The sequence below is a fragment of the Diospyros lotus genome, chromosome 12 (genome assembly GCF_014633365.1).
Source record: "Diospyros lotus cultivar Yz01 chromosome 12, ASM1463336v1, whole genome shotgun sequence".
NCBI classification, from domain to species: domain Eukaryota; kingdom Viridiplantae; phylum Streptophyta; class Magnoliopsida; order Ericales; family Ebenaceae; genus Diospyros; species Diospyros lotus.
The window spans coordinates 296,924-311,010 of NC_068349.1; the positions used below are offsets into that span (position 1 = coordinate 296,924).

Sequence of the window (14,087 nt, forward strand, 5' to 3'; positions counted from 1 at the left end):
TAACATTCCCCACATGGGTCAAATCGATACGAGGGGAGAACACCAGAGATCCCGAGACAACCCTTTAAGGGCCTCTCGACGGAGGATAAGAATCAGAACTCTAGGGCCGAATAGCCAAGTCTCGGAAGTAACAGACTCGAGAAGGAAATATGGCATAGGGGCAAGAAAAGCTCCCACGAATAAAGAGACAACATAAAGCACCTACTCAAGAGTCCCTTATGACCCATCTCTTTGCCAAAATGAAGCGAAACATAAAACACTCAGCGCGTCTGACATCCAACGCCTTATAAAAGAGTTGCTAGAGCAGAAGTAGGTAATGATGGTGCCAAAGGTAACTCCCTCTAAAGGGTTCCTTCTATCGAAGGAACTCCAAAACCAACCAATGCAACCAGGGTTTGAACTGCCACAGCTTTCGGTATACTTAGGAAATGAGAACCCCGAGAAGCACTTACAGTGTTTTATCGTAGTAGCCGTGTTACATGGATGGAATGAGGTCACTAAGTGCAGGGCTTTCCCTCTCTCCCTAGCAGGACAAGCTCAGCAGTGGTTCACTAAATTATCGACAGGACATATACAATCATTCTAACAGTTGAAGAAAGAATTTCTAAATGCATTCTCCCTCTATCTCCCAAAGAAAAAGAGTGCAATATATCTAATGAGCTTACAGCAGAATCCGAATGAATCCCTAAAGCAATACATCGAGCGGTTTGGAGCCGCGACGCAGGAAGTAATGGATTTCCTAGTCAGATTGGCAGCGGCAACCCTACTAAACGGAACTACATACGCCCCGCTCAGAAGATCCTTAACTTTCTCCGAGCTAAATTTTGTGACTGAGTTGTTTGACCGAGCATAACAGTTTATCGTCCAAATGGAAATTTTGGACGTAGGGGAAGGTAATAGAAAAGGAAGGAAAACCCAGCCCGAAGTGCGAAGGACCTTACAAAATTCAGAAGATATTAGGCCTCAACATGTGCACACTACCGATACTACAAGATGAGGGGATAGGAAAAGCTTGGAACACCGTGCACCTCGAGAGGTACTTCCCAGCTTTAACCCCAGGGGAAGAGACGAAGCGCAAGACGTAGAGTCAAGCCTGTCATCAGAAGCATTACTTGATCCAGTTGGAGGCCAGAATTGTCTTTAATTTTCCATTGTAATAACATCCCTTGATAAATAAAAGAATATACTCTCTGTATTCCCGTGGAGTAGGCAAAATTATAAGCCGAACCACGTAAAATCTCCATAGGCCCAGATTATTTGTATGTGTCATGCAGGTACGATGGCTCAAGCACAGCTCGCTTCCAAAGGTTAAGTTGCCTAGTGACAATCTATGTTGCACGGAAACACCTCATAAGAGTCGTTTCCCCGTTTCGGAAACGTTTCCGAAACGTTTCATATTCCCGTTTCATACCCTATTTATGCCTACTTTTTTAGAAGAATGTTCGTTTCCACGTTTTCGTTTCCTATGGGAAACGTTTCCCGTTTCCATTTTTGTGCAACATAAGTGACAATCTGGTGCAAATGACCACGGGTTGGCTCGGGAGAACATCCAATGCCTATGCCTGCAAACTCACCCAGATCCCTCGTTTGAGTTTGGTGCCATGCCTTTTTGGCTAGACCCAACTCCTTGGTTGATCTAGCGCCTAGATCTCTCAGCAAATTCGGATGTCTGGTAGGAATCCCACGCCAGACCACTAGCCAAACCCAGATTCCCTGAGGTAGACTGGCCTTAGGAAGGCGGAAAAGAAGTGTGGTGATCACATGATAGCTCCAGCATAAGCCCGCTCCCGAAGGTCAAGTCGCCTAGTGGCAATCTGGTGCCGATGACCACGAGCTGCCTCGGGATCACCAAATGATCCGATGCTTATGCCCGCAGACTCATTGGATCCCTCGTTTGAGTTTGGTGTTATGGCTTTTTAGCTAGACCTAACTCATTGGTTGATCTAACACCTAGATCTCCAGGCAAACTCGATGCCTGGTGGGAATCCTGCGCCGGACCACTGTCCAAACCCAGATCCCATAAGGTAAACTGGCCCAAGGAAGGCACGAAGAGATAATAACCCTATAACAGTTCTTCCATGATCCTGCTTATTGGAGTTGAGTCACCCGGTCGCAATCTGGTGCCGATGACCACGGGCCTAGGATTACTAGAACATCTTATGCCTATGCCCGCAGATTCACTCGGATCCCTCATTCGAGTTAAGTGCCATGCCTTTTTAACTAGCCCCAACTCCTTGGTTGATCTAGCGCCTAGGTCTCTAGGCAAACTTGGATGTCTAGTAGGAATCTCGCCCCGAACCACTGGCCAAACCCAGATTCCCTAAAGTAGGCAAACCTCGAAAGACGAACATGGAGAACACGATAGCCAGTGCGCTATTGTAATGCCCCATTTTCCCAGAATATGCATTACCTCGAGATTTCGAGAATATTTTTTTTCAACATCATACACACAACATAAGTCTCTCGATATACATACCCTCATCATAATCATTTTCCAACAATCCCGATTATACCTTCTCAGCATATCAAAATTTAAAAAAATTAATAGACTAAGATAGGTATTATCAATCACATCAGCGGAAGCAAGATCGAAACCTCAATGATATATAACCGACAAATTCATTTTACAGTTAAATAACCAAATCGGTGTTTCACATGAAAATATCAAAATATTACATAACTTTTGAATATCGTAATCATAGATAAAGACCTACGAAAACTAAACATAGCAGCTACATCTCGATGACATCATTTCCCTTGGCGCCACTGCTTTCACCTGGAACGTTTGAATATTCCAGGGACATAGTCCAAATTAGATGTTGAATCATCTAAGTGAGAGTTCAAAAACATTTTCATGAATATATGAAAAATCATATATAAAACTGACAAATCCTGACATGCCCCAGCCTAAGAGAATCTCACACAGCACTTAGCCCTAACCGGGGAAAATGCAATCTCTCTAAAGACAGCATGACCACATCGACCTATTGGCAAACTCAATCTTCCTTAAGAGGGATAAGCTCGACATATGAACCCGGGAATCACCCCATTATCATTATTAGGCATTACGCTCCTACTCAAAAGCATTCCAAAACCCAATGCAACCCTAGTCCCAAGAGTATCATATCAGCACTATTATCGAAATTAATGACACCTCGGTATTAATGCTATTGCTCAAAGGAACTTGTGGTGGTGTCCACTCTCAGCCCTGCCGCTTGAGCAACTCGGGTGGTGTCCACTCTCAGCCCCGAGTGCTGTCACTCAAGGGTCACGTCACAGGTTAACAACCCATGTCCCACATGGGCAACACATAACATGCCAATGCCGAAAATCATAACATGCATAACATAAAATCAACATTTCAATGTATGCAATTTATCGTACAAAATTCAATGCATGTGTAAATACTCGTTTGGACGAACCATCGCACAAAACCAACTCTCACGATAAATCAAAAGTGATCAAAAGTAACAAGAATATGCACAAGAATTGGATTTAACAAATCACAGGAAACCATTCACATGCCACAAAACAAGTTTTTTTCGATAGAATCACTCACCTTTAAACGCAACTTAAATTTTCTCAAAAAGCGTGAAATGTCTCGATTTGCGTGCCAACCTCAAACTTTGCACAAGTTACTTAACCTTAAGTCGCAAGGCACTCTAATCATCATATTTATCCAATAATCATCAAAATATAATTTTCTCCTTAATTTCCTCACATTTTCCTACACAACCATTTTCTCAAATATTTTTACATAATCATACATAAAATAATTTTTCAAGAATTTTGGAAAAAAAATCGGAACATACCTATTTGGCACGCGCCCCCACGCGCCATGTGAGTGGGCTGCCGGTGGCAACCGCGCATGAATGACACGCGCGCCTTCTTCTCCGGCGAGTTCCTCGCCGGCTGACAACCAGAAATCTTCTTCGACCACACCGAATTGTAGCCCTCTCCAAGTCGATCACGAGGGTACCCTTGGGTGCCCGAAACAACCACCGAAGGGCCTCCAAATCGATCAAAATCAAACCCAACTCGAGCACCGCACGTAACTTTCCGACGACCCTCAAACACTCTTCAAACACACTCCAAAATGCTTTAAAATCTCCAGAAATACTCCTCTACTCTTAGGGAACAAAATCCCCTTAATCTTACCCTCAAAAACTTCCCAAAACTCGACCAAATCGAAGCTTTAAACTTGCAAAAACCCTCGACCAAAGCTCGGCTATTTATAGCCAAATTCGTCCATTTTTCGACCAATCAAAGGTCGTTGCTTCGCCCTTACGCGACCTTGACCCATGCTCGGTCATGCCCTGTCGAAGTACAGCTATCCCATTGCCGAATTTGGCTTCCACGATTTGCGGCTGGCGACCATGCTATTTCAAAAATTTCTAGAATTGCAGTTCCACCCCCTTGCAATTTCCTTTTGTATTTTAACCCTCATCCTCAAGCCCTTGAATTTTTTTTGATAATTCCGTTAAGTCCCTTAAGATCTAAACCTTTCATTCCACCCCGAAGACTCAAAAAAACCATCTTTTCGACCTCCCTCAGCCAAAATCAATAAATTACACTTAGACTTGATTATACGTAGGATCATATGCTAGCCGAAAATCCTAATGTTTCTTCTCGAAACCTCTTAAGGGTTGTTTTTTATATTTAATATAGCCCTACTCGGGGTCCCGTTGACTTCTCGAGAATCTCTTACCATCATTCGGTTTCTTAGCCTGAATCCTAGCTGTACCGAAAATCGTTTCAAATTTGATTTCTTTCCATGCTATAAATCTTATCTCAGACTACTTGAAACTGATGTACCATTTTCTTTAGGCATCTAAGCCCCGGGGTACTCCTTGCAGCTGATTCGATAATTTATTTTACTATCAAACTCATTTTTCGGTATCCCATGCTCCTCGAAATTACGTGGCAACCTCATGCCAATACAAGGTATTACAGCTATGATCCGTCCTGGGATTACCGGATGCACCGAAACTTGTGCCTGTAGGCTCACCGGGATCCCTTAACTGAGTCCGATGCTATGTTCCCTAGCTAGACCTGACTCCATGGCTGATTCGACGCCTAAGCCTCCTGGTAAGATCGGATTCCCAATAAGAACCCCATAGCGGAACCTATTTCTCGAGGGCCTGGTTGCCCAGAGATAAACTGGTACCTAAAGCCCCTAGCTGAAGTAAGATCTTCGGGCATCCTGGGACCTTTAATTGAATTCAGGTGCTAGACCCAGCTCTTGGCTGATATTCTACTCTTCAATTTTGTCTAAAGACAAAACAGAAGAGTGGAGGGCAATTGTTGTGCCACGAAAAAATCAAAAGAAAAAAAAGAAGAAATGAGAAAAATTTTGGCTCGCCGAAAAGTCGTTTTGTCGCTTGTCGATAGTCGCAAGGCGGCTAGATGATAGCCACTAGGCTGCCTTGTGGCAAGGGCTGGCCGTGAGAGCCAGCCTCTAGGTTGCCTCGCGGCAGCCTTTGCAGCGAGGCCGAGCTGCCTTACGGCAAGCTCGGGTCTCAAGGCACAGTTGCCTCGCGGCAAACTCCAGCCGTGAGGCCCAGCCACCTCGCGGCAGCCTTTGCCTTGAGGCCGAGCTGCCTCGCGACAAGCTCAAGCCACGAGGCCCAGCTGCCTCACAACAAGCTCAAGCCGTGAGGCCCAGTTGCCTCGCGGCGGCTTCGTGGTTATTTCTCCCTATTTTTGTTAAATTTGACCCATTTAGTAATCGACACGTGTCAGCATCCGCCATCCTTGAGAATTGTGCCCTATAAATACCCAGTTACAGGACATTAATGGGGATTTTCAACTTCGGTAAAATTTAGACATTTTGAATGCATCTTTACTATTTTCATGAATAGACATTGGGATTCGAGATTGACCAAACCTTGCGGTAAGACCTCGTGGCGAAGGCAAAACCTTGCGACGAGACTTTGTGGTGAAAGCAAAAGTTTGCAGCAAGACCTAGCGGCAAAGGCAAAACCTTGTGGCAAGAGCTAGTGGTAAAGTCTTGTAGCGAGAGCTAGTGGTAAACCTTGTGGCGAGAGCTAGTAGTGAAACCTTATGGCGAGAGCTAATGGTGAGAGCTATTGGTGAAAAAACTAGTGGCGAAACCTTATGGCCAAAAAGCTAGTGCCAAGATCTTTGTGGCAAGCATCCTAGCGGCAGACTCCCTTGAGACAACGTCTCTTACGGCATCCTAACTTCACCCGATACTGAGTTCGAGTGGATCCCACATCACAAATTTTAATTGTTGTATTTTGGCAACAACAAACTTATTTTAAACTTTACAAATAAGTTATTTTGATATAATTTTATCTTATTTATTTTTAACAAACACTATCTAAACAAATATAAACATAAGTTATTTTTATTTTTAACGTAATTATTAAAATGATAGAGACGAAATTATTTATGTATGGTCATGAAATAACAAAATATTTTAATTTTTTTAATATTACAAAAATATTTTTAAAATATTTTTAAAATTATAAAAATAACTCAAAAATATATATATATTTTATATTTGTTAACGTTTTAAGATAAAAAATATTTTAAAAATATCAAAACAACACTGTTTTGATACTTCCACGTAATAAAGGTACTTTTGGGACAGAGTTAGAATTCTACATTTTACAATAATAAAAGTACATCTATTTATTTGATAGAATATATTATATTATAATAGTATATTCGTTAGAAAAAACCCTACCACGAAGAGACGACAGCACCGCCTAAAAATGGAGTCTTCGTCGGCGACGTGCGGAACATGGAGGCCATGCTTGCTCCATCATCCGGCGCACCACCACTACCACCACCCTCCTTTATTCCTATGCCCTCCGCCTCTCCACCGCCACCATTGCTTCCACATCCACTTTTCACCTCACTGTCCACTTCACGGCTATCTTCTTCAACCAAACCCCTACCTCCAAGCGTGCCCTGATTCTGTCCCCTTGCCTGACCAGCCCAATTCACAGGTTCCTGATGATCCTGGACAAACTTACCCTTCCGACGCCCTGTAAGTGCTCTAATTCTACTCCTTTCCTTTTCCGATTTCTTCCCCCCGAACAATGAGCCATTAATGAGAATCGCACTCTCTTTATGCAATGATTATACATAGCTGAGTGTGAACTGGGGTTTACTCGAACTAGTGTTTTACATTGGATGTCCTCTGGAAGAGATGAATTGATTGAATTGTTGATTTTGTCCTAGGGATCCTTTCTTCGAGCAAAGTTGAATGCAAGAAGTTGGTGTTTTTGTTGCATATGCTTGTTTTTCACAGTTCTGTTGTATTAGACTCACTGGATTAGGCATATAATAGATGAAACAGATCTTTCACAATCTCTTACCCACTCTTTTATCAACAGTATAAGAGATAACACAAACAGAAATGAAGGGAACTGAAAGAACAGAACATTAAATGAAATCAAACCAAACAAGATGCCAGCGATTATCCTGGTTCACATTGCGACAGATGCAACCCTACATCCAGCAGTCAAACACCTAAGAGCAGTCTTTTATTGCCAAGAATGACCATTACAACAGCTTCTTGATCCCTCTCTTCTATTCCCAAGTACATCAAACCTTCCCTCCCCAAGATTACCAAGCTATCTCAAAACACTAGCTTTTGTCTCAGAACGAAACAGCACTTGTTTCAATAGAATGAGAAAATCGTACCAACTGGCTACCCCTTGCCCTCTATTTATAATAGGTGCGGACATCCCAATGAAACTAATCGGAATTTAGATAATTCCGGTTTGACCCCCAAACTTACACTAATTACATTTAGGGTATAATTTTCAACCGTCTATCTAGACCTTAGTCGCTTTATGCCACTGCCTTCACTGATCTTCTAGGTTAGCTCGAGGCAACCATATTAACAATACTCCACCATTTGCCTTGAGTTTGCTCCACCAGATGAAACTGATCCTGCTCTCCTCCGGGAATGTCTGCCATACCTACTCAATCACAACAAACATTAAGAATATTTAAACAATGTTGTAATTTAGATATAGGGACGGCTTTGGTGAAGATATCAGCTGCATTATTTTCTCCAGCAACTTTAATTAGGTTTATCTCCTCCTTCTCAAGGATTTCCCTAATGAAATGATACCTAACATCTATATGTTTGGTTCTATCATGGTGGGATTGATTCTTAGCCAAATGAATAGCACTTTAGCTATCACACATCAACTTAACCTTGACATCTCTACCTACGAGTTCACTAATAATTCCTTTAAGCCAAAGACCCTCTTTAATTGCTTCTGTAACTGCAATATATTCAGCCTCGGTGGTGGATAACGCCACCACCAGTTATCGGTTAGTTTTCCAACTTATGGTTGAACCCCATAGCTGAAAGACATACCTAGTTGAGGACCTCCTCCTATCAATATTTGCAGTAAAATCTGCATCTGTGAACCCTAAGATGCAAGGATTTTCTTCCATTTTAACTCCACCATAAACCAAAGCCATTTCTAAAGTTCCTTTAACATACCTAAATGTCCACTTAACTGCATTTCAGTGGGCCTTACCCGAATTTGCCATAAACCTGCTAGAGACACTCATAACATGTGCCAAGTCCGGCCTTGTATAGACCATGCTGTGTATTAGGCTACCAACTGCATTAGAGTAAGGGATCTTACTTATTTCCTTAATGCCTTTTTCATACTTAGGGGACTGCTCATGGGATAACTTGAAGTGTTGAGCAAAGGGAACTGAGACCTCCTTTGCTTCACTCGTATTAAACCTTTTAACCAACTTATCTTGGTAAGACCTTTGAGATAATGACAGCTGCCTTTGCTGTCTATTTCTCCTGATTTCTATGACCAAAATCTTCTTAGCTTCTCCTAGCTCTTTCATCTCAAACACTGCTCTTAATCTTAGCTTAAGATTCTCGATTTCTATGGCTGATTGACTAGCAATCAGCATATCATCTACATATAGGAGAAGATATAGAGATATATTCCCTAACATATGCTTAAAATATACACAACTGTCATAGGCACTTCTCTTAAACCCTTGGGCCAACATAAAAGAGTCAAACTTCTTATACCATTGCCTAGGGGACTGTTTTAAACCATAGAGGGATTTCTTAATTTAGCACACTTGCTCTCTCTTCCCCCTAACCTCAAACCCCTTTGGCTGTTCCATTAGAATGTTTTCCTCTAAGTCTCCATGTAAAAAGGTTGTGGTAACATCCATTTGTTCTAGAATTAAGTCTAATTTTGCTGTTATTTCTAGAAGAATCCTTATTGAGGTGTGTCTCACCACGGGTGAGAATATCTCATTAAAGTCTATACCAAGCACTTGGGTAAACCCCCTAGCCTTATACCTAGGCTTATCCTTTTTTCCAACACCTTCCTTAATTTTGAACAACCACTTGTAGCCAACCACCCTCTTCCCTAAGGGTTTATCTACAAGGATCCAAGTCTTATTCTTTATAAGGGAGTCTATCTCAGACTTCATGGCTTCCTGCCATTTCTGAGAATCCTTAGAGTGCATTACTTCATCATATGTTAGAGATTCTTCACCTACTTCAGCAGTTGCACTTGACAGTGCATATGAAACCAAATCAAAATAGCCATATCTTGCAGGAGGTCTTGAAACCCTCCTTTGTCTATCCCTAGCTACATTATACCTCTACGGGTTAGGAGGATTTTCAGAACTGGAGGATTCATCATACTCCTCTTGCTGCCCTGAGGAGGATTCTTCATATTCCTCCTGCTACCTTGATGAGGATTCATCATAATCCTCTTGATGACCTAACTCCTGATCAGGTAAATTATCTAGGTCTCTATCACTAGTTTCATCTTGCAGTTCTATGTCAATTGCCTTAGATTTTCCAGCTTTCTTTGATTTATCCTTTTCCTCAAAATCTTTTATTGTAGACCTTTCATCAAATGTAACATCTCTACTCACAAATGACTTGGGCATATCTGGATCCTAGCTCCACAATTTATATCCCTTAACCCCATCCGGGTATCCTATAAACAGGCATCAAGTTGCCCTTGGGTCTAACTTTCCTTGCTTAATATGTGCATAAGCAATACGTCCAAACACCCTCACATGGTCTATATTTGGCTTGTGACCTGTCCACATCTCATAGGGAGTTTTGAAACCTATAGCTGTCGATGGAGACCTATTGATCACATAGGCTGCAGTAGAAACTGCTTCTACCCAAGAAGATTTTAGTAGTCTAGCATGTATAATCATACATCTAACCCTTTCTAATAAAGTTCTATTCATCCTTTCGACTAGACCATTTTGTTTGGGATTCCCTGGAACTGAAAGATGTCATAGGATACCATTTTGATTACATAACTGGGTAAATTCCTTGTTGCAAAATTCTAATCCATTATCAGTTCTAATGATTTTGATTTTGCTATCTTTGTGATTTTCTATCATAGTTTTCCAGGTTTTAAATGTCTCAAAAGTGTGGTCTTTTGATTTCAATACATAAACCAAACCATTCTAGAATAATCATCAATTATTGACAGAAAATACCTAGCTCCACCATGGGATAAGGACTGAGAGGGGCCCCACAAATCTGAATGAATGAATTCTAAGGGGGCCTTGGGGGAGTGGATAGCCTTGCTAGGAAATTTCACTTTTGCTGCTTTTCCAAAGATGCATGATTCACATTTATCTAAGGCTATAACACTTCCAATGCCTACAATCCCTTGTTTTGACAATTCCTTAAATCCTTGCTCACTAATGTGACCCATTTTATAGTGTCGTAACCTTGTATACTCAATAGGATTTATCCTCTCCTATTGTTGCCTCTCCACATACTGTGAATGCTTGCAGTACATATATGCCATTTTGAAGGATTGCCTTCATGCATATGAGAGAGCCTCTAGTTACCTGAAGGACTCCACCAACTACTCTATAGGAATAACCATTCTTATCTAATTCACCAAGAGATATAAGATTTCTCTTTAAATCTGGAACATACCCTACAGAAGATAATGTTCTTATAGTTTCCATCATACATTTTGATTTTAACATCCCCAATTCCTTTGATTTTACACTCTTGGTTATTACTTAACAACACCTTACCACCATCAAGATCCCTATAATTTAGGAACCAATCCCTATGTGGTGTCATATGAAAGGAACAACCAGAATCTAACACCCAAACATGCCTATCCTCGGTATTAGATATAACCAGTGCATCTGCATTGTCATAATCAAATTCATAGATTGAAGATGAAATTTCAGCATTTCCTTTTCCTTGAAATTCCCTCTTTTTCTCGGGACAATTATGCTTAATGTGTCCCTCTTCATGACAGAAAAAACATTTGATAGGTTTCCTACTGTTCTTCAATTTTGACCTTGATCTACCCCTAAATCTTGGGTCCCTCTTTTCCGATCTTGACCTAACAGCAAGGGCATCTCCCATAGAATTCTTGCCTTCAACCTTATGTTGTAGTTCTTTGGAGTTTAAGGCTCCTATAACATCATCTAGGGTCAATTTTTCTCCTCTATGTTTTAATATGTCAACAAAGGTCTCATAGGATTTAGGCAAAGAATGTAAAAGGACTAGAACTTTATCCTCATCGTCATATTTGATATCTATGTTTTCAAGATCTAGATATAACTTGTTAAAGACGTCTATATGCTCTTGCAATTTCTGACTTTCACCCATTTTGAATGAGAAAAACTTGATTTTCAAGTATAATCGGGTAGACAGTGTTTTGGTCATGTATAGGGTTTCTAATCTTTTTCAAAGGGCTTCTGCAGTTGTCATCTTGGACACTTCCCACAATACTTTATCCCCTAGACTTAGAATCAATGTATTGTAGGCTTTCTTGATGATTTCTCTCTTTTGTTCATCGGAATATGATTTTGGCATTTTCTGTTCACCGTCTAAAGCCTCTTCCAGTCCTAAATTCCCTAGTAAAGCTTTCATTTTCATCTTCCAAAGGACAAAATCATTCCGGCCATCAAACTTTTCTATATCATATCTAGTTGCAGCCATTCTTGATACTACTATGACTGAGAGACAACAAGAAAATGAAAGAAAGACTTTTCTTGATTCTAGGGGATGGCTCTAATACCAAGTTGTATTAGACTCACTGGATTAGGCATATAATAGATGAAACAGATCTTTCTCAATCTCTTAACCACTTTTTTTATCAACAGTATAAGAGATAACACAAACAGAAATGAAGAGAATTGAAAGAACAGAATATTAAATGAAATCAAACCAAACAAGAAGCCAGCGATTATCCTGGTTCGGATTGCAAGAGATGCAACCCTACATCTGGCAGTCAAACACCCCTAAGAGCAGTCTTTTATTGCCAAGAATGATCAGTACAACAGCTTCTTGATCCCTCTCTTCTATCCCCGAGTACATCAAACCTTCCCTCCCCAAGATTACAAAGCCATCTCAAAACACTAGCCTTTCTCTCAGAACCACTCGTTTCAATAGAATGAGAAAATCGTACCAACCGGCTACCCATTGCCCTATATTTATAATAGGGGCAGACATCCCAATGAAACTAATCAGAATTTAGATAATTTCGGTTTGACCCCTACACTTACACTAACTACATTTAGGGTATAATTTTCAAACGCCTATCTAGACCTTAACTGCTTTATGCCACTGCCATCACTGATCTTCTAGGTTAACTCAAGGCAAACATATCAACAAGTTCAATTGTGCTAATTTTGATGTGAACATGGATACTGTTGTAACATTTAGCAGTTATTAAGATGTCCATTCAAAGTTATAGCTATAGATGCAGCTATTGTTGAATCATTAAAGGGACAAACAACCGACAAATACACCAAACAAACATGTAAAATAAGGTTAAAGGGGAATGGATTGGTTTCTACGTGATGAAATCCTCAGAAGCTACTAGGAACTCGTTGAGAAAAACATGTGTTTATGCTAACACATAAGGGTCCAGGGACACTCCCCTTGTGTATGGGAAAAGCTACTAGGGTCCAGGGAAAAGCATGTTTTTTGTATGCAAATTCCGGTTCCCTGTTCTAGATCATTATACCTTACAAAATGAAATAAAAAAAGTTTTCGAGTGTGGGAATTGTTTCAGACCTGAAAAAAGTGAGGATTCCATTTGATGAAGCAGAGACCTAATTTGAGTTTTTTCTATCTTTTCCCAGCGGGAAAACAGTTCTTAGTGATCTTCTTTGATTTTTGGCTGGTTTCTATATAGAATGATGCAAGAGGGGACTGAGGAAGTGGCAGAGGAAGATGAAGAAGAGCCAGTTTTTGTTTTAACTGATGAATGGAGGGAGTTCTTTGCAAAATCTGAAGCCAAAAGGAGGCTATGTAAGCTGAATCTCTCTCGTTATCTTTACAGTTGTACTTGAAACGTTGTTTCTGATTATCCATGCGTATGTTGAGCAGCGAAGAAGCAAGCTAGAAAGAAGTGGAAAAATGTGCAGGCGTAAGAACTTCATATTCCAAGTGACGAGGAGGAGAGGGGGTGGCAGTTGCTCTCGACATTCAGTGCCATGAGGAAGATGATCCAGAACCTGTTGCTAAAGTTGACGTTGAAGCTACACAATTAAGGAACTAAAACCAAAGAGTGCCACTGAAGATACACACTGTACACTGTTCGGATTGAAGTTTAGAAAGTGAATGGAAGTAAATGCGCTTGTAATCCTTCTTGAATGAAAATATTCATTACCTTTTGTTTGTCTAGAAACAATTGATGCCAAGAATTTAAATGATTAGATTGAATATGGAATTTTACATAAAAAAAAAAAAAAAAATTGTCGTTATTTTGTAAGAATTAAAGGATATATTTTGCATTTGAAATATAAACATATTTGACCAACAATACAAATCATCTAGTTTCTAACTCAGGTAACTGTTGGTTAATCAAGATATAGATAACAAAAAATAGGATATAAAAAGTATTTTAAATAAAAATAATTTTTATTATGTTTATTAAGATAATATTTGTTAATCAAGATATAAATTAAAAAAAGTGAGTTATAGATAAAAGTATTTTTATTATTTATTAAATTTATCTGATAATTTATTTATTTTTTTAAAAGTCACATAATTTTTTATTTATAAATTTATAAATAAATTTATTTAAAAGAAGAAAAAA

The 14,087-nt window shown here is 40.1% G+C and overlaps 1 protein-coding gene across 1 annotated transcript; it reads left to right on the forward strand.

Annotated features, from left to right (window-relative positions):
* The first annotated feature begins 6,705 nt into the window (after positions 1 to 6,705).
* On the forward strand, positions 6,706 to 13,711 carry LOC127813937 (uncharacterized). The gene is made up of 3 exons (XM_052355085.1): positions 6,706 to 7,018; positions 13,182 to 13,297; positions 13,376 to 13,711. Exons 1-3 carry the CDS (start codon positions 6,741 to 6,743, stop codon positions 13,417 to 13,419), a joined length of 438 nt encoding a protein of 145 aa, XP_052211045.1. The 5' UTR covers positions 6,706 to 6,740; the 3' UTR covers positions 13,420 to 13,711.
* The last annotated feature ends 376 nt before the right edge of the window (positions 13,712 to 14,087 follow it).

Bases quoted from the DNA above. Each gene is read 5' to 3' on its own strand.
- LOC127813937 (XM_052355085.1), top strand. From the start codon at position 6,741: ATGGAGTCTTCGTCGGCGACGTGCGGAACATGGAGGCCATGCTTGCTC. The intron at 7,019-13,181 runs GTAAGTGCTCTA...GTTTCTATATAG, and splicing joins ACTTACCCTTCCGACGCCCT to AATGATGCAAGAGGGGACTG. The intron at 13,298-13,375 runs GTAAGCTGAATC...TATGTTGAGCAG, and splicing joins TGAAGCCAAAAGGAGGCTAT to CGAAGAAGCAAGCTAGAAAG.